General features: G+C 41.6%; 2 protein-coding genes across 2 annotated transcripts in view; both read right to left on the bottom strand.

The window, feature by feature from the left end:
• Window positions 1-25,177, bottom strand: part of LOC135699133 (heat shock protein beta-1) — a 560,186-nt gene that overhangs the window by 392,034 nt on the left and 142,975 nt on the right. The gene's annotated exons all lie outside the window — the stretch shown is intronic.
• The window catches only part of LOC135699105 (solute carrier family 53 member 1), a 42,181-nt gene continuing 23,552 nt past the window's right edge, over window positions 6,549-25,177 (bottom strand). Inside the window, exons 2-8 of the mRNA XM_065219302.1 lie at window positions 22,567-22,824; window positions 9,733-10,625; window positions 9,383-9,666; window positions 9,124-9,318; window positions 8,171-8,340; window positions 7,815-8,104; window positions 6,549-7,741 (exon numbers count right to left, since the gene is read on the bottom strand). Coding sequence (XP_065075374.1) covers window positions 7,624-7,741; window positions 7,815-8,104; window positions 8,171-8,340; window positions 9,124-9,318; window positions 9,383-9,666; window positions 9,733-10,625; window positions 22,567-22,635 — 2,019 coding nt within the window. The 5' untranslated portion in view covers window positions 22,636-22,824 and the 3' untranslated portion in view covers window positions 6,549-7,623. The remainder of the gene's footprint in view (window positions 7,742-7,814; window positions 8,105-8,170; window positions 8,341-9,123; window positions 9,319-9,382; window positions 9,667-9,732; window positions 10,626-22,566; window positions 22,825-25,177) is intronic.

Genomic DNA, 25,177 nt, shown 5'->3' with positions numbered 1-25,177 from the left:
CATCAACGTGCACTGCCCACACGAAGGGAGACCCGACGACGAGAAAGAAGCGTTCTATGCGCAGCTGGAGCAGGTGTACGACGGCTGTTCGCAACGGAACGTCAAAAGCGTCATCGGCGACATGAACGCTCAGGTAGGACGGGAGGCAATGTATAGACCGGCAATCGGGCCAAACAGCCTGCATGCCGTATCGAACGTCAACGGCCAACGATGCGTGAACTTTGCAGCCTCTCGGGGTATGGTAGTTCGAAGTACCTTTTTCCCCGCAAGGATATCCACAAAGCCACCTGACCAACACACAGAAAACCAAATCGATCACGTTCTAATCGACGGGAAATTCTTCTCCGACATTATCATCGTCCGCACGTATCGCAGTGCGAACATAGATTCGGACCACTACCTAGTTACAGTATGCATGCGCTCAAAATTCTCGACGGTGCATAACACACGTCGAAGTCGAACGCCGCGACCCAACATTGAGCAACTACGGGACGCCGGAATTGCCCAGGACTACGCGCAGCAGCTGGAAGTTGCACTACCCACGGAAGAGCAGCTTGGCGCAGCTTCTCTTGAAGATGGCTGGAGGGACATCCGTTCAGCCATAGGTAGTACTGCTGCAGCGGCACTACACAGCAAAAAATTATTAATATTCCGTGGAACGTAAACAGGAAAATGATGGAAAAAGTACTCATGTAAACGATTTTCTACTTGAAATTTGTATCATAAATAATGCACATAAATGGAGCATGACATAAACCGCATTATTCCATTGTTACCCCATTAAAGCTACAACCACTCAATATATTGACATTTCCCAGCATTGAAAATTGTGTGACATGAGTAAATATCAATAAACATTCTTTGAACTTTACATGTACTAAATGTAAACAAACAAGCAGTTGCAACAATCAGGCAGAGTTCATAATGCAAGATGGCTTCCGCGCGCGTCTGTATTTATTTTGCTCTCGTTTTTTTAATTTAAATAATATTAAAAGTGATATAGTGATATTTGACGGAATTAAGTGTGTAAGTTGTGTTTTACAGTGCGATAATGTACGGTCGTACTTAACCCACATAAAAATTCACCGGAATTCAAAAATTTTCGACTGCCCGGTCGAAAACTGTGCAATCCGGTTTAGATCGTTTGTTGCTTTCCGCAAGCATCTACAGCAACAGCATTTCGTTGAGAACCAAGGGCTACATCATAAATGCCTCATCCCGTCGTGCGAATATCCGGAAAAAAAAATATACACAAAGTTATGAAGCATATTTCAGCTGGAATTCCCGTATATTGTCCACTAAGATGCCCCACACGGAAGCCCTTTGCCACTCCTAATAGTTGACGTATACATAAAATGTATGCACACAGGAGCGAACTGAAAATTTCACCATCTATATTGGAGCATTCGCCGATTGGTACCAATGACGTAAATTCGGAGCTTTCTAGTGAAATTGAAGAACCTAAAGAAGACGAAGAGAATGCATGTGGTGGCAATCTTTATATGAAAGCAGAATTAATTTTTGGTAGCCTTTTCTTGAAGCTCTTTTTCAAACAGCATGTCACGGATACGGCGATCCAAGATTAAAAAAAAAGTTTAATGTGACATCGCTCCGACAAAAATTGCAAATGTCAGAGTGAAAATGAACATCAATGTATTTTTTTGAGTTAAGAAATCAATAAAAACAAAAATTCTATAAAATGCAATAAAAATTAGTTTATTATGAATATCCGACAGGTAATATGGGAAAAATGGGGAATTCCGTTTATTAAAGCGTATAATTACATCTAGGTTTTAAAATTACATGCAAATGTAAGCCTACATTTCCATATCTTAAATTTAATATACATTAAACCAGATGTTAATGTAAAAATAGAATGCAATGTAATGCTACATTATTTATCACGCTCCTTTTATGTGCATGATATTTAATGTAAATGTACGCTACTTTTTCGAACTGTGTAGGTACTGCAATCCCGGACCGAAGAAATGACTGGTTTGACGGCAAATGCAAACTGTTAGTAGAGGAGAAGAATGCAGCACGGGCGAGAATGCTGCAACACCGCACGAGATTGAATGTGGAGCGATACAGACAAGCGCGGAACAGACAAAACTCGGTTTTCCGAAGGAAGAAGCGTCAGCAAGAAGACCGAGATCGTGAGACGATGGAAAATCTGTACCGCGTAAACGACACACGGAAGTTCTATGAGAAGCTAAATAGTTCGCGCAAAGGCTACGTGCCGTAAGCTGATATGTGCAAGGACTTGGATGGTAACCTTCTCACGAACGAATGTGAGGTGATTGAGAGGTGGAGGCAGTACTATGACGAGCACCTCAATGGTGATGCAGCAGAAAACGAAGGTGGCACAACAACAGACCTTGGAGCACGCGCAGAAGACGACAGGCTACCGACCCCTGATCTTCAAGAAGTTGAGGAGGAGATCGGTCGGCTGAAGAACAACAAAGCAACTGGTGTAGATCAACTACCAAGTGAGCTATTAAAATACGGTGGTGAAGCACTGGCTAGAGCGCTGCACTGGGTAATTGCCAAGATATGGGAGGAGGAGATATTACCGGAGGAGTGGATGGAAGGTGTCGTATGCCCAATCTACAAAAAGGACGACAAGTTGGATTGCTGCAACTACCGCGCGATCACACTGCTGAGCGCCACCTACAAGGTACTCTCCCAAATTCTATGCCACCGTCTGTCACCATTTGCAAGAGAGTTCGTGGGGCAATACCAGGCGGGATTCATGGGTGCCCGCGCTACCACGGACCAAATTTCGCGGAAATGCCGCGAATACAACGTGCCCACACATCATTTGTTCATCGATTTCAAATCCGCATACGACACAATCGATCGAGATCAGCTATGGCAGATTATGCACGAGTACGGATTTCCGGACAAACTGACGCGATTGGTCAAGGCGACGATGGATCGAGTGATGTGCGTTGTTCGAGTATAGGGGACACTCTCGAGTCTCTTTGAATCTCGAAGGGGGTTACGGCAAGGTGATGGACTTTCGTGTCTGCTATTCAACATCGCGTTAGAAGGTGTGATCAGAAGAGCTAGGATAGACGCGAGTGGCATGATCTTCAAGAAGTCCATCCGGCTTCTTGGCTTTGCCGATGACATTGACATAATGGCACGGAACTTTGAGACGATGGCGGAAACGTACATCAGACTGAAGGCTGAAGCTAGGCGGATTGGACTTGCCATCAACGCATCAAAGACAAAATACATGAAAGGAGAGGTTCTAGGGAAGACAATGTTAGCCTCCCACCCCGAGTTCAGATTGACGGTGACGAAATCGAGGTGGTCGATGAGTTCGTGTATTTGGGCTCACTGGTGACCGCCGAAAATGATACCAGCAGAGAAATTCAAAGACGCATTATGGCAGGGAATCGTGCCTACTTTGGACTCCGGAGGACGCTCCGGTCGAATAAAATTCACCGCCACACGAAGTTGACTGTCTACAAGACGCTGATTAGACCGGTGGTCCTTTACGGTCAAGAGAACTGGACTATGCTCGTGGAGGACCAACGCGTCCTTGGTGTTTTCGAACGGAAGGTGTTGCGTACCATCTACGGTGGAGTGCAGATGGATGACGGGCCGTGGAGGAGACGAATTAACCACGAATTGCACCAGCTGCTGGGAGAACCATCCATCGTCCACATTGCAAAAATTGGGCGACTACGGTGGGCTGGGCACGTCGTAAGAATGCCGCACGACGACCCAGTGAAAATAGTTCTAGAAAGCGACCCAACAGGAACAATAAGAAGAGGCGCGCAGCGGGCAAGGTGGATCGACCAAGTAGAAGGTGACCTGCGGACCCTTCGCAGACTACGAGGCTGGCGAACTGTGGCCATGGATCGAGTAGAGTGGAGACGACTTCTTCGGACAGCAGAGGACAACGAATTTCAGTTGCTCCTGAAATCTCATGATGGTAGACGCTGATGCCGTGTTTACATTATACTGATGAGCGTTTTTGCTAGTGAAATAGCATAAGTGTAAACACTCCATGAGCAACTAAAATTCGTGATAGTTGGCTAGTACACTAGCGCTAGCAAATCCGCACAGATGTAAACACACTATCGAGACTGTGATCTTCTTTCCAGACGCCTCGAGGCCCATTATCATTGGTTCACACTAGGATTGGGCGATCTTCAGAGAAATATCTATCTAAACGGATCGATCTTATATTTGACTCTATAATCGATCCACTGATTAAATCGGTACCAAAGAATCAATCTTTTGATTTTTTTAATACGTCTTGAACAGTTTGTTTGATAGAATTGAAATCGGCAGGGCAACGGCGTACCATCCAAACCATTCGGCGTGGTAAGTAAACCTTCGCGTAGTTACACAAACTCGGGACAGCTTGTGTTTAATACCCCGTTCACATTACAGCCTATATCACGTAATATAGGCTGTCTTGCAATGAGCACTCATACATAGGATTTCCAGTGAAAACTAGATGTGTGAGTGCTTATTGCAAGACAGCCTATATTACGTGATATAGGCTGTAATGTGAACGGGGTATAAGTCCTCTGCCATCCGTGCCAAACACTACCGATAATAAAAAAATAATCTGGCCACCCTGCACTCGACATCAACGTTGAATCCAGCTTCGCTCAACTTATGGCTGGTACACTTCAGCTTCCACGGTAGAAAACTCTCCCTAGCGAATGCTGGTGAACGCAGCAATCCGATTCGTCGTGTTATCCCGTCGTTCTGGAAGGCTTTCTCGAGATTATTCCATGCCTGTTTCGCCGTCTTGGCAGTTCGCACCTCGGTTGTTATTTATTGGCTCAATGCTCAGGCAAATCGTCGCAAGTGCCCTCAGTAATTGTGCATTCGCCGAATCGTCTTCTTCTGGCGCATGTTGGCAGCAAACGCCCACGAAGACGCTCCATGGCCGGCAGCGAAATCCTTCCACCTCCTGTCAGTCTTGCGCTTCCTTCTCCGGCATTTTTGCCACTTTCATCTCCGCCAAATCTTCCGTTTCCTTCTCCGGCACCGGATTGATTATCGTTGGCATGATACATCTTAGGAACTTAAAAACTTCCGGTTTCAAAAACTTCAGTGAATTTTTGTTATAATTTGCCTGTCTGGGCCCATAACCTAAATGACCCTACGATAGTTAATCACGTCTGGCAATGACTAGTAAAAAATATTTATTGAGTACAAATTCAAGGCTTAGTATAACAAGAAGTTTTGTTTACTAAAGAGGCTTTCGCCAGGCCAACAAGCCAAAACCTGATCAAAGTTTGCAGCACTCAAGGGGTAAGTCACGCAGCACATTGTGGCGGCACAGCTTGGGCACATCCATCGGCACAATCTCGTAGGCGTTGGATTGTTGTAAATATAATGGGAGCACTGCTGGACAACTGCCATTGAAGTTGTTCACAACATTACGTGCTGTTTAACTGACTGAGGAACTCAGACCAGCAGTTCACTTATAGATCTAAATAAGAAATATAGGTTCTAGAGTGGGCTCAAGAGAAAGAGGCAGCTAATCAGAACCCATTAGTACCCTTAATTCAAATAATGTTGCAACTCACACAAAACAAACTACAGAAGTCTATTCATCATCCTCTATAGTTGGTCTCTAACAATGTGCCCCAACGGTTCCAACTCTTTCCGGCCGTTGTTCACAGCACGAAATGCTAGGTTTCTGGTCTGCATTTGAGGGCATTATAAAACCCTACAATACAGGACTTTTATTATGCTATGAACACAAAACACCAAAATTTCGCACACCCGCCACTTCCCGCGTCATCCTCAGTACGATTGCATTCCCTCTGGGGGGAAAATTCCCCCACCGGTCGAAAAACGCCGGACAAAACTAATCTTAAAATCACTGAACTTTTCTCAATTTCTTAGACGTTTCTTAAAACAATTTTAAATTCATTAAACTTCTTAGAAATCCATAATTATCTCCGAAATTCTCCACATTTCTGCGAAGTTGCTTAAAACCAACAGTTTCTGAAGCAGCTTCGAATTTTCTTTTACTTTCCTGAAGTTTCTCTAAAGGATCCTTAACTAATATCGAAGACATCATATTAAGAAGACTGGTAACTTTGCCAGAATCCAAGCGACGTATACAATAGCGCTGCGCTTGAGTGAAGGTGGAAGCAATCTTTGCTATCAAATTCGTTTGAAGCATTTACCTTTGAGCGGCAGATGACTCGAGTGTACCTGTCTCAGCATTCGTATGAGAAAATGGAAGAGTTACCAGTCTTCTTGACTTGTTGTCTTCGCTAATGTTAAAAAACCTGAACATTTATTAAACTCCCTGAGTTTCTTCGGATTTTTTTACATTTAGTTTCCCAAAGTTCTCTAAAATTCTCTGAAGTTCCTTTAACATCTACCAAAATCCGCGAGGAATTAATTTTTTATGAACTTCTGCAAAGTTCTAAATTTCTCCGAACTTCACCCAACTTCTCGGAAATTCGCTAATCTTCTCCGGATCCCATTGAACTACCCCGCATACAGAAACCATCAGCATGGAAATCGGCATTAAGAAGTTGTTAACACAGCGATCATAAAAATCATATCATATCTTTATTGGAATGAAATCACAAACTTGTTCCACTTCAGGCGAAATAGTAGCACACTAAGCCAACTGGTGTTTCAGAAACTGTTTCTACAGCACCTCTATTGAAACGTTCTAATTATGTATGGGGTATGACCTATTCTCTACAATTTAGCACTTAACTGAAAGCGGAACCTGGCCATCTTTTGTACGACGAAGTTGCCTCCTAAGCTCTATTGGACTGACAAAACGATGGGAGTCATTGATATAAAATCAAATGTTTCGGGAGGGTAGTAAGTAATACTGCCACAACTAAATCGACATGTGACGACGTGCTGTTGATTTTCCAGCGCTTTCTTCTTTCATTTCCTAACAAGATATTCTTTTTTTTTAGATCCTTGGCAAAGATCATCCTACAGTCAATCGTATTTGCTTTCACTGTTCACGTATAAATCTATATTATTGCATCATCTCTATATCCGTCAGATTAGTAAAAAAAAATATGGAAGTACAAACATTTCTTCATAAGGCATTACTTTTATCACGTATCGCAACCCTAACTGTGAACTGTCCTAATCAATGTGCAACAACGGACGCACTGTTTCTGACACATTCTTTTGATGCTTGCTGCTAGGAAGCGCCAATCTCGGAGCAAGGTTGCAAATGTTCATTTTGCATAACATCACTTGTAAGCTACAAGAGAAGACTACAAAGCATGTGCTGGCTTTCTAAGAGTCACAATCAGCGATTATATGAAAATTGCTGATAACGACTCTCAGGAAGCGACATTTCTAGGTTTTATGCGTCAAAAACATACTTTGCAACCTCTTCTTGTATCTTACAAATAAAACATATGTTCATACCGTCTAATGACTTCACAATTCCTAAAAAACATTTTGTTATCTGAAATGAGTTGCAACCTTGTATCGGAGTCTAATTCGTTTGAGGAATGTGGGAGTTGGGTTCTAAATATCCTATCTCGCCCGGTGAGGCGTCCTACGAAGATGGGGTTAAAAACTATTTTGACTAACTGAATAAGTACAATTTTGTACACATTAACTACACTTGAGCAGGTCGTTGGTCTCTCAGAGCTTTTTCGTGCTGTTCACATCCAGGTCTTGCAGGGAGCCTTTGAACGCTTGCAGCAGCGGCTTTCTGTCTTCTTTGGTCTTTTTGTGCTTGGCTCGATTGTTTTTGGTGTCCCTGGGGTTAAAAAGTAGATGGGAAAGATGAGATATACGGTAGGTAGTTTCGGTTGATTTTCCGCCGGCTTTACCTATTGATAACACCATCCTCGTCGTCCATCATTTTCAGTATGATGATCTGATCGTTGGAATCGATCGGTGCAATGGAAATGTCCCGAACGGCTCGGAACTTACCACAATTGTTGAGGTGCTCGTTCTCCAGGCGGAAAAAGTTCCACACGAAACGGCGAAATACTTCCAGCGGCGCCAGGACCGACGTCATCAGATCGCCCGAGACGACTTTGTTCTCGATGAGGGCGTACGAGATGGCCCACACGAATCGTAGGAACAGGTCCTCGATGATGGCAAAGTAGTAGAAGAACTGCAGCAGAGTAATGTTCATTGAGGATTAGGAGGAAACCGGGGGAAGACTGTGGGCTAAACTTACCGGTGTCGAATAGACGATTTCCTCCCGGAGGAAGGTATTTTCGCCGGCATTTTTGTCGAACAGACCCCAATCCATTTTGATGTCCCACATGTACGCATAGACGGAAGATATGACCTGACTTAGCAGCCAAAGCCACAGGTACGGATTGTCGTAGGCGTCCTCGTATTTGGCTACGGATTTGAAGTGTGGCAAATAATGCTTGTTTAATTTAATGAAGATCACTGAGGCTAAACTTAGGTCTACACACTCAATCTAGCTTGGTGAAATTTTCAACAGCAGATTACCTCGGCATTTAATTTTGCTGATATATCTGCAAAATATCTGCTTGTTAGTTGAGTCTCGGTAATTGTTTTACTGAATCTCAGCTACTAGGCTGTTGGAATCTTGGCAAAAAGATTTAAGTGTGTAAGACGTGTTATTTTAACATTATTATTAAATAAAAACTTCAAAGGGATCAAGAAACGTTTTAAACATTATTTTAATTAAATCTCTGCATCTACAATAGATTTTTTTTAATTTTTTGACCACCACATATAACTGCAAACCCGTTGTCCTGACAGCCAGAAGTGAACCAAAGTATGTTTTTAGGAACATAATTTGTTAAATAAAGGGCAACTACGAACCACAGATACAGAAACAGATAAACAGCACATACAAAATACTGACGCACGGCCAATCAGAACGACTCAGCGACTGAATTCAATTGACTTAGAGCATTCCTTAACATACGAAATTTACTCATATTTGGAAAACCTGCAGGACCTCATAGCTAATGCGTAACTGCAGGTTTTTCCCAAGTATGAGTAAATTTCGTATGAAAAAAAAAATGCTCTGAGTTCTGATTGACCGTGTGGAACACAGCCTTAGAATATTAATGGAAATTCGAAACAAAAAACGGACTAAATTCGATGATTCCCCATGCCGTGTCGGCATGCGCTCCTCCCACAACTTACATGCGTGAAAACTCCTCAACGTAGCAAAGATGACCACCAGAAATGTGGTCGAATATTTCCCAGCATTGACCAGATGGGGGAACGCTTCCTTCGAGTCCCGGTAACGCCTCAAGCATTGCGCAAAACGAAACCATGCCGGCAAGCAGTTCACGATCGGACGCATGATATAGTTCTGCTCCATACACTGGCTGGTATCTGCAATCGGAAAATAATCAATCAAAGCTTTCCCACACAAAAAAAAAACAGAATTTCCCCTTACTGCCCGCATCCAGCCAGTCCCCGTTGGTCACATAGAAGCAGGTCAGGAACTGGAAATCCATCAGCGCCGTCACCAGACTGTTGAGCTGATCAGCCAGCCAGAAATCGGCAAAGCTTACGTGGAAGAACGGTGCTGCCACCATGCGGCCGATCGTCTTCAGCAGCCAAAACCGCGCCTCGTACCGAAACACCTTGAACGGGTTGATCAGGAACACAATCATGACGACGGTCAACGCCAGTGGATTCACGTACGGTGGTATACTCAAGCTAGCGCTGTACAGGAAGCTGAAACAGATTACATTCAAATTACATTACATTATTCAATCATCACCAATGCGATCGCTAGCAAACCTTAGCAAGCTCAACGTCCAAACGACTCCCAAAATGGCTGCCAATTCCATCAGGTGCTGCTCGGACAGGTGATTCCGGGGATCCAGTTCGAAGATCAGCACATGATTCACTCCGGACGACCGCCAGCCGTAGATGTTAACGCCGAGTAGAAACACAAACTCGATCACCAACAGGGGCCCCCGGTACAGTCGGAAGGCGATCTTCAGATTTTCTCCCGTACTCTCGTGGAAGATCGCCGATAGGATCACAGCAATGAACAACACTACAAAGCTCCCACTGAACAGACCCACCTTGAACGTGGTCCACGGACTCTGCTGTTCTCCGAGTGGGGGAACCCTCAGCCGCTTCATGGCCTTCTGTCGATCGCCGCTCTCGAGCTGGGTAGTGACCGTCGTTTCCGTATCGTTGATCAGCTTGTCGATGTCTTTGTTGGTGAAGAAATGGCTCGTTTCGACCTGCTCCTTCTGCCACCGACCACCGTTATCGCACCGTAACAGTTTGTCATGCTTCTTGAGAATTTTCCGAAACCCGGTGTGGTTGAGGTTCTGGTAGTTCTGCAGCAGGATCAAGCTCAGGTAGAACTCACTGAAGGCCAGCTTCAGTTCCTGCGCTTTCCGGTAGGGGAGGTTCATCCGCTTCAGCGTGTGACCTTTGGATTTGGTTTTGTGTTGGCTTTCGAGCATGTTCTTCAGCTGGGCGCTCAGACCGGCATACTTTCGGGTGGCTTCGGCCAGCTTCTCCGAGTAGAATGTGTTGATCTTTTTCAGCTCCTCGTCGCAGTAGTGGTAGAAGTTTTCATCAAAGTTGGCAAAATGGCGCTTGATGATGTCATCCTCGACGCTGTCCAGGGCCGGGGCCTCTTCCACGGCCGTGTACAGCATCGCTTTCATTTCCTGTCGTTTCGGACATGGGCGAGTAAGGGGATGAGAAAAGTAGCTTTTATTTTTGGGTTATAGATCGTTAGGTCAGAAAGTGTAAGTGGATTTAAATGTGATTTTACAAATTCTAATCATCTCATGGGGGGTCATTAGGTCAGCGCAAGTCGGTGTTGCTCAATCGACACATTTCATCGATGACATCTCCCTTTACACTGCTTCGAGTCTGGGACAGTCGAATACCACGTGCTCCGGTGTTTCCTCTGTATTTCCACACTCCGGACAGAGGGCATTGCGGCCCTCATTACGGGTGTCACTTCACGGTGAAAACGAAGTGAAGTGACTAGTTGTCACTCACGGTGGAGTGATTGCCATGTAAATCAAACGCACGTTTTCAATTCCAATATTTTTTTTTTTAATAAGATTACGTCTTTCTGCAACATATTGGGGTGCAATTTCAAAACACCAAAATCGACTGCATCACGAAAAGGGGTCAGGTTTTGACCACTTATAACTCCCCGCATAAACAATAACCATAAGAAGCGCCTAACCACCAATTCGGGATATCATCCCAACTTTATGTGGGATAGTCGTACCATCTATGATATCGTTAGAGTATGGTACCCGTTTATTAGGGTCTGTCAATAGCGGATGGATTTTAATTCTAAACAAGTCAGTCGTTTGGACATTTTTCTACGAATCTGCTAAAATAAGTCACTATTGAAAATTACACAAATGTCCAACTATTGCAATGGTGATCAAAATTATCACCGATTGCCTGGAAAAAGCGCTTTCCCTAACACGGATTTCAAAATCGATTTCTATCCGGTCTCGCCGAACGGTGCTTATTAAATCACCGTGTGTGGTGGTGTTTGGTCGGTAGTTTTCAGCAGCAGTGGCCTTGAACTTTGTTCTCCAATACGCAACGAAAGGCTGCCCTCAAGCAGCGAGCTGCAGTTCGCATGAGCTTCCATTCACCGAAGAAACAGAAAGAAGCCGCACCGCTACTGATCAGATTCAGTAGCTCTTCGTGAGTCGCTGTGAGCCATCTATGCCAAGCGCGTCACCCTCGTTCCCAACAACATACAGCTCGCCAGCCTCATCTGTGCTCAATACCCTAATAGCTCAGCATTACTCAACCATCACGACAAAACGGACCACCATAACTTCAGGACCACCATAACTTTGTTAAAAAGTATTTTCTGGACACATGAGGTCACCATTAGGATGTCAGTTCCCATAAGTTTAAATCTAACATACCATGAATTTTTAAGGCAACATTGGGGGTGACATTTCAGAAACCAAAGTCGGTTGCAGCATGAAAATGGTTTGATTTTGATCCAGAGATGATGGATTTTAATTCTTAATACGCCAATGGATTGGATTTTTTCTACGAATCTGTTAAAATTAAGACTTTATCAATTTTCTGTTGATATAATAATTGAAATTATCACCGATTGCCTCCGAAAAGCGCTTTCCCTAACACAGATTTCAAAATAGAATTCCATCCGGTCTCACCGACCGGTGTTTATTCAATCACCGCGAGTGGTCCGGTCGTCATCACTGCAGCAGCAGCAGCAGTTCTTTCGGCGCACAAATACAACCAGACGTGAAAATCTCTATATCCTCGCTTTCGGACCATCAATACTCGCGCAAATAGAATGGATAAGTAGTAAGCCCTCCATATATGCGGTGGGTGGTAAAGTCTACCCGCTGCTATTTCTCGGCTGTTCTTCAACCAATTGAGCTGATTTTCTGTAGATAACTAGTTTATGGTTGACACTAATCATACAAAAAATCAGCGTAATTGGTTGAAGGACAGCCGATGAACCGCGGTGGGTTGACGGTCCAACCAACGCATATACGGATGGGTTACTCTATAGGAAAAACATGACGCAAGAGGAGAAGGGGGGTTAAATTATTCCTCAATATAGCGTGCAGTGGCATCTCGTAACCTCACTTTGTGCCTGTTCAACGACTTTGAAATCGTAATTTAGAGTCATAACTATATTCAATTCGGTTTCGAAATGCATAGGGTCTTCTAGTTTCACTTATTTGTATTTGATGTAATAACATCCCTAATAAAAAATAACCATAAACGAACGATAACCCAAATCATTGAACTATTCCACAAATGGTTTGGATGATACCCAGAACACGTCGTTAAGCAAATTAACCATACAATTTTTATTAGGGATCCCTAATAAAAATGTTATGGTTAATTTGCTTAACGACGTGTTCTGGGTATCATCCAAACCATTTGTGGAATAGTTCACACATTTGGGTTATCGTTCGTTTATGGTAATTTTTTATTAGGGATAGCAATAACATTTTATTTGATTACGTTCTGAAAGTAAAAAATCGCTAGAGGTATATTTTGGTGTTTTTGAGATTTCTAATGCATTGAAATGGCGTTTTGAAGACTCTCTCAAATTTTGATATTTTGTTTATCGAGTATTTCCTAATTTTTGCTGAAAATATCAGGTTGCGATTTTTTGCGCTTTGGGAGATATTAAAGTTCAAAAATTGTTGTTTTTTCGGTTTTCCAACAATATCTTTAAAATTTGAAGCTTAAACCAATAAGTTTCTTCACAAAAGCTATTTAATTAATGCATTTGAATAAGAGAAAAATATAACATTATATCGTTGTCAGCAAAAAACCGAAACAGAAAGAAAAAACCATATTTTCGACCTTTTTTTCTTTAACTCCACATAACTCGGAACCAGTAGGCTGTGGATATTTTATGTTTTGGAAAGAGTTGTTTATTTTGTCAAGGCAAACAACTTTGCCCAATACATCAAGTCTCCAAAACGTCAGAGAAAGAAGTTAAATGGTGGCGCCATCTTTGTGCAAGAATTTTGAACCATTCGTTTATGTTAATAAATGGTTCGTATTATGATGAGAAACTTCACCGAAGACACCAAGTCGCGGAAATGCTTCGTTTCGGAGTTATTATTTTGCTCCGCTAGATTGCATTTCTGGCCCAGGGTGCACTGCTATGGAAACAGATATCGCGCTAAATTGACCACATAGTTTGTTAAAGGAGGTTCTTATCTAGCGTCCAAAACGTCAAATACAACAGTGAAAGGTTTTGCAGCTGAGTTTTTAACGAAAGAGAAAGTCGATGAAGAGAATCGATCAATGCAGATAGGAGCTTTTGAAATGTTTATCTAGATTTGCAGTCGCACAGCGAATGAGAACGACTCAAATTAGAGTTTAGTTCACTCATAATCGCCAAAAGTGCAGGAACTCAGCGATGAGTTAATTTGCCTCACGTTTTCCCAGGTTTTTCCAGGATTTTCCAGGGAAAAATTCTCGCATTTGAGAAAAGTAAAGATTGGATTCACTCAGTATATTGGTACTACTCCGAGACTGAATAAAATTTTCGTCAATATCCTCATTTTCCGGCAGATTTTTTAGGTTTTCCACAGGAAACCATGAGACAAATTTTACTCATCGCTGAGTTCCTGCACTTTTGGCGATTATGAGTGAACTAAACTCAAATTTGAGTCGTTCTCATTCGCCGTGCGGGTTATTCGCGAAAGAGAAAATCGATGAAGAGAATCGATCAACAATGATAGGCCCTTTTCTCGTGTTGTGTCTTGTGTAATCACGTTAGGATTGGGCGATCTTTAGGAAAAGATCGATCTTGGCGGATCAATTTTATTTACGGCACTAGAATCGATCAATCGATTAAATGGGTATCAAAAAATCAATCTTTTTTGGGGTTTCCCTTGGGTAACTCAGTCGGTAAAAGCGCAGCTACAAAGCAAGACCATAATAAAAAAAAAACAAGTGGAATCAGGCAATCAGTAATGGAATTAATGCCACAAATGCTTTCAATTGTCAAATTCAATTGTAAAAAAAATGTAAAAATGTAACGGCAGTCATCATAACCCCATATCATGGAATATTAGCTTGGTAATGTGGAAGTACTCGTTTTTGTTGTCACCTATTTTATATAACATTAGGAGCGACTATGGTGACATTCATTTTTTTCCTTGAAGATCGAACAGAAAGATCAATTTTTACGATTTTTTTAATAAACATAAATTTGATCCTAAAAATCAAAAATCGAGATGAAAAAGATCGATCCAAGATCGCCCAATCCTAAATCAATCACGTTTTCAGTTTCAAAGTTTGTTGACTCTTTAAGGTTAAGGTTCATGGAATCCCAAGGGGTGAGACAGGTTAACTCTGAGTTGCTTTTTTTGCAGCGAGTAACTCGCGAGTAGCTTAATGTACCTCAATATTTAATCGACGTTCATCGATTTTTTTTCTCTGCTTACTCTGTTTACTCCCTTTAAGAATATGCTTCTCATATTAAACGTCAGTTTTGTTTGTAAGCAATGTAAGCCCAAGTGTATCCTGAGGCTTTCGAATAGCTTGAATATAATGGAAGAACCTGTGCCGATGCCTGCTTACTACCAGCAAGAACATACAGTTCCAGCCAGCTTCCAGCAGTTGTTCTTCATCCTCAGCAGCCAGTCCCAGTTGTCACTTCAAAAGGATCATCGCTGATCAAACAAGCTCTCCAAACAGCTATTCTTCTAAACATCTGGAATTTCACCTATAATGCAACGATCCCATCAGCATCGATTGATCCAGTAGTCGTAACAGCAGTCCCATTGAAAATGGTAATAACTAGCTCCGATCTCCTTCTCGTTAGCACCATGCAAGCTAGCTACAGCGTGAAGTTTCCATCACAGCACATCAAACATAGCTTGGTGAGCAATATTTCAACAAACATCTCCCCGGTGGGGCAAAAACCGTATAACACCCACCATTACCCCCGCGGAATGTTCAGCCAGAGCAGCCACCGTCATTTCCGAAGCCGAAGACGAGAAGGACGTTGAAGTAACCGCTACCAATGTTTCCGATGAGTGTGATCCTCGTGCGGACTTCAAACCCATCAACGATCAACCAGACGAAATCGAAGTGAAATCCGGTCAGGAAGACGAAGAACCAATTAAGCTGACAGATTATCTTCGTCGACTTTCTCTTTGCATTTCCACGGCCATGTTAAGACCAAGTACAGGATCGTCAGTACTCGATATCGTCAGCGCTGTTCATAAAATAGATGAGAACGAGTGAGTGAAGAAGACTGCCGTCGACGGCCGCAGCAAAATCACGGTGGTGTATCGCAGAAACGGGACCGTATCACGATCATCTGGAAGGCACAACAGAAGCATAAGAGGAAGAATGGATGTCCACCGTCAGTAGAACGGCACAGTGGTAATTCAGAGCTCGCTTCGCAGTTTCATCCAGCGGCAGTTTGCCAAGTCATGGGAACGGGATTGCTTCGACGAGTATTGTAGCATAGAGGTAACTCTAAGACTAGTAGGTCCCGAAGAAAAGAGCTCTACTTTTTGGCTCAGCTCTGGCACTCTCTTCGGTCCCAAGCTAATCGATTCACCCCTCGAAACATAGGAAAATCCACTAACCCCTCATTTTATCTGTCAAACTTTCATAGCGAATCAAAACAAACATTGTGTAGTACTAGAATTTGACTAGAATGGGGTACGTTAATCGATTTGCTTGGGACCAATAGACTAGTCAAGTAGTGAGCCAATTTCAAATCGATAGTTTCATATTGATTGTTGATTGTAGTACGTGCGGGGCAGGGTAGAGAACTACTTCGGTCTAATCGCCGATTTTGGGCCTATCGAGCAGAAAACTTCAAATAAATCCATGATTTCAGAGTTAACAAGTCAATTAGGCGTTTGGTACGATAATTTAGTTAATAAGCTACCGAATGAAGTCAATGAGAACGCGTGATATGAAGGTTTGCACCCATAATTCCTACAAACAAAAGAAGTTCTCCGACCGAATCAATTTTTTTCTTTATCCGATAGGCCGAAGTGAATTCATTGGCGTTTCAATGCGTAAGGCCGAGTTTAGAATCCGTAGGCCGAGTAGGCGTCAAGAAGCAGTGTTAGACTTATAACAATATCTAAACAATTTGTTTCTTTATATCAAATCTTACGGTACGTACAGAAAGGTAAATACATTTGGAAGCCATCAGTAATAATAACATTCCGTTTGGTGCTAGACTGCGCTAGATTAAGAAAGACTAAGTGCGGGTTGTGCTTAATAAGCCGGAAATGGGGTAGTTAACCCTACGTAATTTGCCGGATTTTGAGTATTTGATCAGGCAGATCGAGTTTTTCCACCATATCAAGCCGAACAAGCATTCGCCCTTGGGTAAGTCCGGGGAACTTTGTGACTTGGGTGTAATTGCTTTTGTAAACAAACAAGTCAATTGCCGATTTTTCGCGAACAAACTATACCAAATGATAGACGAATCATTCATCTACCTGTTTGTGTTGTTAATTTTTTAGATTGAGTTTTAATTCGCGAGAAATCGGCGATTGACATGTTTGTTTACAAAATCAATTACGTCCAAATCTTAAAGTTCTCTGTAAGTGTAAGGCAGCTAGGCAGCAAAAATGACATTTATATAAGGTCTGGGCCAAAGGGCTTATTGGTGTTAGTGAAATGTGCAAATGTTTAGTGGTGTTCGTATTTTATTGCAACGTTTATCTTTTTACACGAAACAGCTGTCGGCAGTAACGTTTTTCTATCATGTTCAGTAATGTTTATCATGTTCAGTAATGTTTACAACATTTTTGCTTCTAACACCAGCAAGCTGCCTGTTGGCCCAGACCTTATATAAATGTCATTAAGGCAGCAATAGGTTCCGTTCACGTTCACAGCTGGTAAGGGTTGAACGAAGGTTATTAAGTAGAGATGATGTAGGATAATCAAATCAATCAATTCAAGTCTAGATAGAGCTGGAATTAGGGCCAAACAGCTTTTGTAAACAATAACTTCTACCGATGATTTCTAGAAATTCAAGGCTCGCCCACGCAAACCAACATTCTCATTGGGTAGGAAAAGACTTCCCTTATCCGATGGTTATGTTGGTCTGCGTGAGCGTGCCCTGAAATCCTAGAAATCATCGATAGAAGTCATTGTTTACAAAAGCTGTTACGCCCTAATTCCAGCTCTATCTAGAAGTGTCTCCGAGTTTCGCTGAGTTATTGAGCTCTGTAAAAATGTTTTTTTTTATTGATGTTTTGATTGACAGCAGCTTTTCGGCTTCGCATGAAGGGGTTCCTTCATATGTTACTGTGATGCGAAAAGTGAGAAAGCAAATGACAGTGATCTTTCTCACTGTGGAATGTGAGTTACTCGAGGTGCATCAAACGCAACTCAGAAATTGCTCATGATCAGGAGCTGTCTTGCCCCTAGTGGAAGCCCTCCACTTCGCGTTTTCACTGGCACTGATTACGTCATCCAGAAGTCATACAGAAGTGAAAATTAAATGAGATAGGGGAAATGACGGCTTCGGCATGACAGACTATTTTCGGCAACCCAAATTGAAACGCTTATTTCACTGGATTTTCTTACGAAAACACTTTACCTCTGGGAAAAAGTAATCTCGCAGGGTTTTCTTGAAATTAAACACACGCACTACAAAATGCTGCTGATTTCGAGCTGCCGATGAAAGCACAGCTGTTTAACACGCAGCTCAAATAGGAAGGTTGCCGAATAAAAAGATGTTGCCCACCATAGTCGCTCTCACTAGAGAAGATTGGAGCTTTGTAAAAGCGTTTCAAAACAGTTTTTGACAATTCTTTCAACTGAAATTGTTAGAGCAGCTGGCAGCAAAAAATTGTAAACAAACCAATAATGCATATGTGTACGTTCCTTAAGTGGACCCTACACGATTGCATTTATTGACAATAATCGTATTGTCAATACATTCAATATTGACGTCAATACATTGGTATTGACCGAGGGGTGCGACACATCTAAATCTCGATTTTAAATGGTCTAAAAATCTCACACTAGCGAATCAATCTACGAAAAATCTTTTTTCATCTCTCGCATCTAAACCCATCTACTCGCATCGCTCTCCACCTTTTTGCAGGAAATCTTCAAAATCACAATCAATCGTGTTTCTATCTATTAAGGGCGAGTGCATCTCACTACAGCAAAGCAATAAATTTCCTGCATCTTAGATAGAGTCGCCCCCCTCGGTATTGACAATATTTCTGTATTCACATCATCAATATTATTGTCAATAATTCCCCTTCGCGTCAATATATTGATATGTGTGGGGTTCCCTCGAGGGGGGCGACACATCTAAATCTCAATTTTAGATACTCAAAAAATCTCACAGTAGCGAATCAACCTTCGAAAAATCTTCTTGCATTTCTCGCATCTACTTGCATCGCGCATCATCTTTTTGCAGGAAATCTTCAGAATCGTCATCAATTTTCTTTCTATCTACTCAGCGTGCGAGCAGCTAGCAACAACACAACACAATCTTTCCTGCAGCGTAGATAGAGTCGTCCCCCTCGGGTTCACTTTAGAGAAAAAGACTATAGAAAGTTGATCGCTGCTTAGGCCGTTCGCAATGCTGAGTTTCAAAATTGTTTCAAACTACTCGTCAATTCTATAATTTGAAACTGTCAAAAATAAAACTGCAACACGATCAGCGCAACGCACAGTTCTAAAACATGTTTGTAATCATCAAGTTCCATAAACTTTACTGTTCTCTATGAAGTTCTCCGTTTTTTTTGTGGAGCTCTTCGAAACATCTCCAACACATCCAAAGAAATTTGAAACAGAGTTCCATTCGTGTTTCAAACTCGCTCAGAAATAAAACAGAATAGTCGAGCAGTTGCAAATCTGGTGCAAAATAGTGCTCGAATAATGAAACTGCAACTCAGCATTGCGAGAGGTGCGTTTCTGTTCTAGTTTCAAATTGAAACAGTCCTTATAAAATACAACAGCATTGCGAACGGCCTTAGGTTGCCGAGAATACGTAAATTCTCCTAATTGCTTATCTGTAGACGCATTTCGCGCCAAATCGTACAAATCGTATTCGGAGCTGGCAGCGCCCTCTCAGATTTCAATGAAACTTTCTGGATGTGTGAACTTTGACTAAATAAGCCACTTTGCATTTACTTAGTTTTTCCAAAATTTATCTAGACTAACCTTTGAGAAGGACCAAACTTTTTTAGCCGATTTTTTTCAAAAAAATATTATGGACAAATGACAACTCCTACAAAAATGTGTTGTATGGATGACTTTTAGGAAATTGTCCAAGTTTTCGAAAAAAAAAATACTGAAAAAAATTCCATTTGGTGCTGCTAATTCCGAATACGATTTGGCGAGAAATGCATCATGAGCCCTTTTCATAAAAAAATCTCGATTGATCAAAGTGAATTTAATTGCTGATTAGACAAAATTGAATCATAAATTGAGCTTCGTTGGGTTCTGAAATGATTTCGAGCTTCACTGGTTTAGTTTTGGGCCGGCGCCGGTGGTGTAGAGGTAAGCGTGACTGCTTTCTAACACCCCGATGGGTCTGGGTTCAATCCCAGCCGAGGTCGGTGGGATTTTTCTGAGGCATAAAAATCTCTGGTCACGTCCTCCTTCGGAAGGGAAGTAAAGCCGTTGGTCCCGGCCCATGTGTGTTGAATGGGTGCGATATCCTACGCAGGTGTAGAAGCTGCCTTCCTGCACATTCGATTGCCGTCAATGGATGGCAATCGATGTCCGTCGGTGATTGGCACTAGATTGCGGAACAGAGGCCGACGTTAAATAAAGGAAAGAAGAAGGTTTAGTTTTGTGTGAAATGGTACGTTAAAAATCAGTTTGTAAGAAAAACTTTTTTTTTTCCTTAAAAGTGCCCATCTTGCGATGTATGGACGGATGGTAGTAAACTTTATTACCTATCTTGAGGCAAAGTTTCATCCTAATCAAACATGGCCATTTTTTTAAAATCGACTTTAATTTTTAAAAATCGATTTTTTTCAGTGTAGGTCTAAAATTGAATTTTTTAGTATTTTTTTTCTCGAAAACTCGGATAATTTCCTAAAAGTCATCCATACAACATATTTTTGTAGGAGTTGTCATTTTTCCATAATATTTTTTTGAAAAAAATCGGCGGAAAAAATTTGGTCCTTCTCAAATGTTAGTCTAGATAAATTTTGGAAAAACTGAGTATGCAAAAGATTTTATTTAGTCAAAGTCTACACATCCAGAAAATTTCATTGAAATCTGAGAAGGTGTTGCCAGCTTCGATTCGATTCGGCGCGAAATGCGTCTGCAGCAGACATGTAGATCTACTAAGACGAACCAGCCTAGGGCTGAAAGTCTCCTTAATAAATCTGTATAAAAAAATACATGTAGATTCATTTTGATCTTTGTCCATTAAGTAGATAGCTAGATGGGTTCCCGAATTGGTAAAACATATTGCAATGGATTCCGTCAATAGTGTCCTTAAACTTAGGCAAAAAGGGTCCCAAAATACCGACATGACGTTGACGATTGATCGATATCGTGTTAAAAGATATCGGAAATCGTATCTATAAATTTGACATCGATATTATCGATGTTTGCTCAACCCTCATTTATAGTAATTTACCAACATTACCACAGACGATGTATCGAATTCCACCCACTGACTTTGGCACGACATCTGGCTGTTTGCGTGCAAGCGTTACATTCAAAATTCAACCGAAGCATAAATCAATCAAACAATCAAACGTCATGGCGCGGCTTAATTCCTCCGTTCGCTTCTGCTCCGATATTTTCAATGATTTACGACTGTATGAAGATATGACAAGTCAGCCGGTAAACTTCTGCTCTCATAATTAGGTTTGTTTGAGCCAAAAAAGGTGGCACTGAATCCACATTTTCAACTTGTTTTTCAGTACCCGAACTGTTGACATCGAAAATTGCAAAAGGGCGAGAGCAAAGTAAGAACGCCCTTTTAAAATGTTGTTATCACTTTTGCCACACTTTCAGATGCAACTTTGTATCACAAATCAGCCGAGCACCGAAAACCGTGTTTGTTGATGACGGCGTTCCGCCGCCGACAGTTTAATAAAATCATTTATTTATTTACATTTCAATTTTCACTTCTCACCGTGTCCCGCCATCGTGCTACGCTTATCTATCCAAGATCTGATGACGGCACTCGATTTGGCCTAAAGAAGACTGGGGCAACAGTTTTCAATGATTGTATATGTGTGATGACATTTTCAACCAAGTGACTTTCAATGGTCACAAATAACAAAATGTAACATTGAGACTTTCGGGTTGTATCGTAGAACCCCGTTAGTTTGAATAGATAAAATTGCAATTACATAACGCTCATTTCGATTGTGATTAACTGGCACCGCTACAGAGGTGCCCAATCGCGTTACGCACCAGTTAACCAAATTCTATATGAGTGCCGTTTAAGTGCGATTTTAGCTGTTCAAACTAACGGGATTCTACGGTACTTGACAACCCTGACGAATCTAGATGAGCATTTTAAAAGGTCCTAACGGTGCTTTGATCGATTCTCTTCGTCGACTTTCCTACACAACACAACAAAGAATGTTTTTTTCAGCTGAGTTATTAACGAAAGAGAAAGTCTGAAATGTTCATCTGGAAATTTTCAAGTTCAAAGACGACTACCCCAGCCCTAATCGCCCCTTTTCACCGACGAGAAGAAGGTGGTAATAAAATAATACAAAACAATATAACCCCCTAAGTCAAGTGCAGTTTTAATTGGCCACCATGTCGTACTTGTTTGATGCCATGCCGGCTACGCCATTCCGATCGATTGACGGACCGACCATATTGGCCCCCCCTTCTGTATCACGTGTTTCTGGGAGCAGAGCTTCGTGTCACACAGCTGAGCCTTGAATACAAATCGCAAAACGACCTCTCGGTGACGACGACTGACTGACTGACTGACGACGGCATATCGCTTCGTCGAATAAATACCTAACTCTTCTTACTGCAAAAAAAAAAATATGATAAGCACTGAACGAAGTGGGACGGGCGTTTATGGAATGGGTAAAAGCACGTGATCTCGTTCCGTCTTGGGAGAAGCCTTTTTACGGCTATGTGCAGATGGATTTGTGAACTTTATTTGGCGCGACTTACCTCGTAGTTGATGTACTGTTTCCGCCATTCTGGAGTAATGTGAGCGGAGAGGTGTTCCGCGAATTTCATCCTGCAGGTTCAAAGCACGTTCCGGTCCTCCTCGGGTTGCTTCACCACATTGATATTGGCTGCTTAATTCTACTGAACAGTTCACTCTATAGGAGTGACCGCTGATTAATCACAGCTGTAAATAAGACACGGGTTGCCACTTAAAATTCCCTAATCAATCTTCACGTTTTCAGTCTGCCAGGTTTTGATCTGTTGAGGAAAAGAAATGAAATTTTTTATATTATAATTGTGACAAGCGCGGAGGGAGGCTGTTTTGCTCATTCGAAGGCGACCATTCATCGCACGTATCACCGGCAATTACAACGGACAAGTCCAATGTTTGTACAATTTATATGTCGGTGCCGATTCGCGGCAGCAAAGGCACGACGATGACGACGACGACGGTGCCAAATCTAAGCGCGAAGAGTGGAGCAATTTCACACCTCATGACTGCTAACTAATCTATCTGCTAATAGAGAGAAAGGAGTAGGATACTACCAGTGGATGCCTAATTGTCCCATGTTCAATGGAGCTCCATATACACATGGGACAATTATGCTTCCACCGGCAGAATAGTGCTTGCTCATTTTACGCTCTTGAAGCGCGTAATTTTCCTTGTTCTAATTGAGTGAGACATGTCATAAATGGGAACATCGAACGACCAGCGTGACTTTCTGGTGAAGATTTTCTGCAAACTGGAACCATCCCAAGTAACAATTTTGATTTCCTTAGGGTTGTGTAGACTATGATTTAGGATTTGAGAATGCTTTAAAACCTCGATAAAACATGCAATGTTACTTGGGATCACCATCGAAGTTAGCTCATGTATCAACGTTGTAGGAAATAGATATGTTCGCCGATCAAAATCGGCGGCTGCGGCGTGAACCTTATTAACTGGTAAAAACAACCCTACTATTGGCAAATCAAAGTTGGCCTCCGTGGAGAATAGAAGAACTATGCATGTGATGATGGTTTTAAAATTTTGCATGGTGAGATATACGAATGCAATCTTAAAATGCATTTATTTTGCGAACACATTATTTTAATTAATTCGGGTTAATGCTACGTTAGTAGAAAACTTAAGAGCTACTTGTAGTATCTACCCTGTTCAGAGTAATTAATGTTAAGAGTGTAATCGATCAAGATACGAAAAGACACTCTAGATGAGAGTCCAGAATAAAAAGCTAGGCTAGTCTCCCGTCCAATCTACATAGATAAGCCTTTATTTCATTTAAGAAGAAAAATTGATTAACACTAGTTAATCCTTACAAACTAACAAAACATATAGTAGTGGTCCGTTACCGTTCATAACACTACTCAATAGACATATAATATAGAGAAAATAATTTCTTTTCAGATTTTCTATTGTATCCAGCTTTCCATGCTCGGTAATGGCGGCCTGTTTGTATGAATAAATGGATCCTTCACTGTGCTTTTTGACACTAACTGGAGGGCGTATGTTGTTCCATTTTCTTCTGTTTCTGGGAGAAGGAAAGAGAAGGGTCAAAATCCGAACCTCCAGATAGCACAGTGAAGGATACATTTTTTCATACAAACAGGACGCCATTACCGAGCATGGAAAGCTGGATACATACAGGGGTACTCAAAATAACTAGGATAGGTAAATTTTTGGTCAACTTTGGAGTGTTGTAACTTAGTCAAATATGATCCGATTTTAAATATTCCAAGAGTATTTGACTGGAAAACTAATATTTTTTTACCGTGTAGCCACGAGAATAATGCTGGTCACCGGATACCGGAGATATTCCGGGTTTCCGGAGGGCTTGTCTAACGTGCTAAATTTTTGGTGAAATTTTATATATGAGGCATTCCACGAAGGTTCGCAAATCGATCCTGACCGATCATTTCCAATTACGCTGAAACTTTGCACAGTTGTTCCTTTTTAGTAAAGGCGCCATTTTGTGCTCTCAGTTTTTCATATTGAATTACGACTACTTTTTGAAAAGGGCCTGTGTAAAAATAGTACTAATGAGTTTAAAAATATATATTGCCGAAACGCTTTGTTCGATTGATTTGGGGTCTAGAGCAAAGTTGTAGATATTATTTTGGCAATTGTGTAAAAAATATACACTGTAAAAAATTTCGTTTGTATCAATGAAAAAAATTATATTTATTATTAAAAAAGTTGATTTCTCAAAAAGTACATTTTTGAAAATTTTCGTTTTAAGCTTCATTGAAGCTCATAATGTTTGCTACTAACTGGCAAAGTTTGGTGATGGTAAACTCAATGGAGCCGCGTCACAGTACAAGAACCGGAAAAATTTTGCTAGCCTTTGTAAATTTAAATCAAAGTATGGAATTGAAGCCGAATGGCATTTCTTTGCAACATCACATGGGAAAGGTCATTGTGACGCTATTGGAGGTACAATAAAACGTATGGCTACTAGAGCAAGTTTGGCCAAAGAACGTGAACATCCAATAAAAAATGCAAGAGAGCTTTATAATTGGGCAAATAATCGAAAAGAAGAAGAATTAACAAAATTATCATTTAGTTTTGCCACAACAGAGGAATACGAAAGTATGGCTTCACACCTCAACGAGC

The sequence above is a fragment of the Ochlerotatus camptorhynchus genome, unplaced genomic scaffold, assembly GCF_037179485.1.
Source record: "Ochlerotatus camptorhynchus isolate MF236.1 unplaced genomic scaffold, CSIRO-AGI_Acam_v1.1 ptg000102l, whole genome shotgun sequence".
In the NCBI taxonomy this organism is placed as follows: Eukaryota; Metazoa; Arthropoda; class Insecta; order Diptera; family Culicidae; genus Ochlerotatus; species Ochlerotatus camptorhynchus.
The sequence above is the reverse complement of the archived record's forward strand: the minus strand, read 5'-3'. Positions and strand labels throughout refer to the sequence as shown.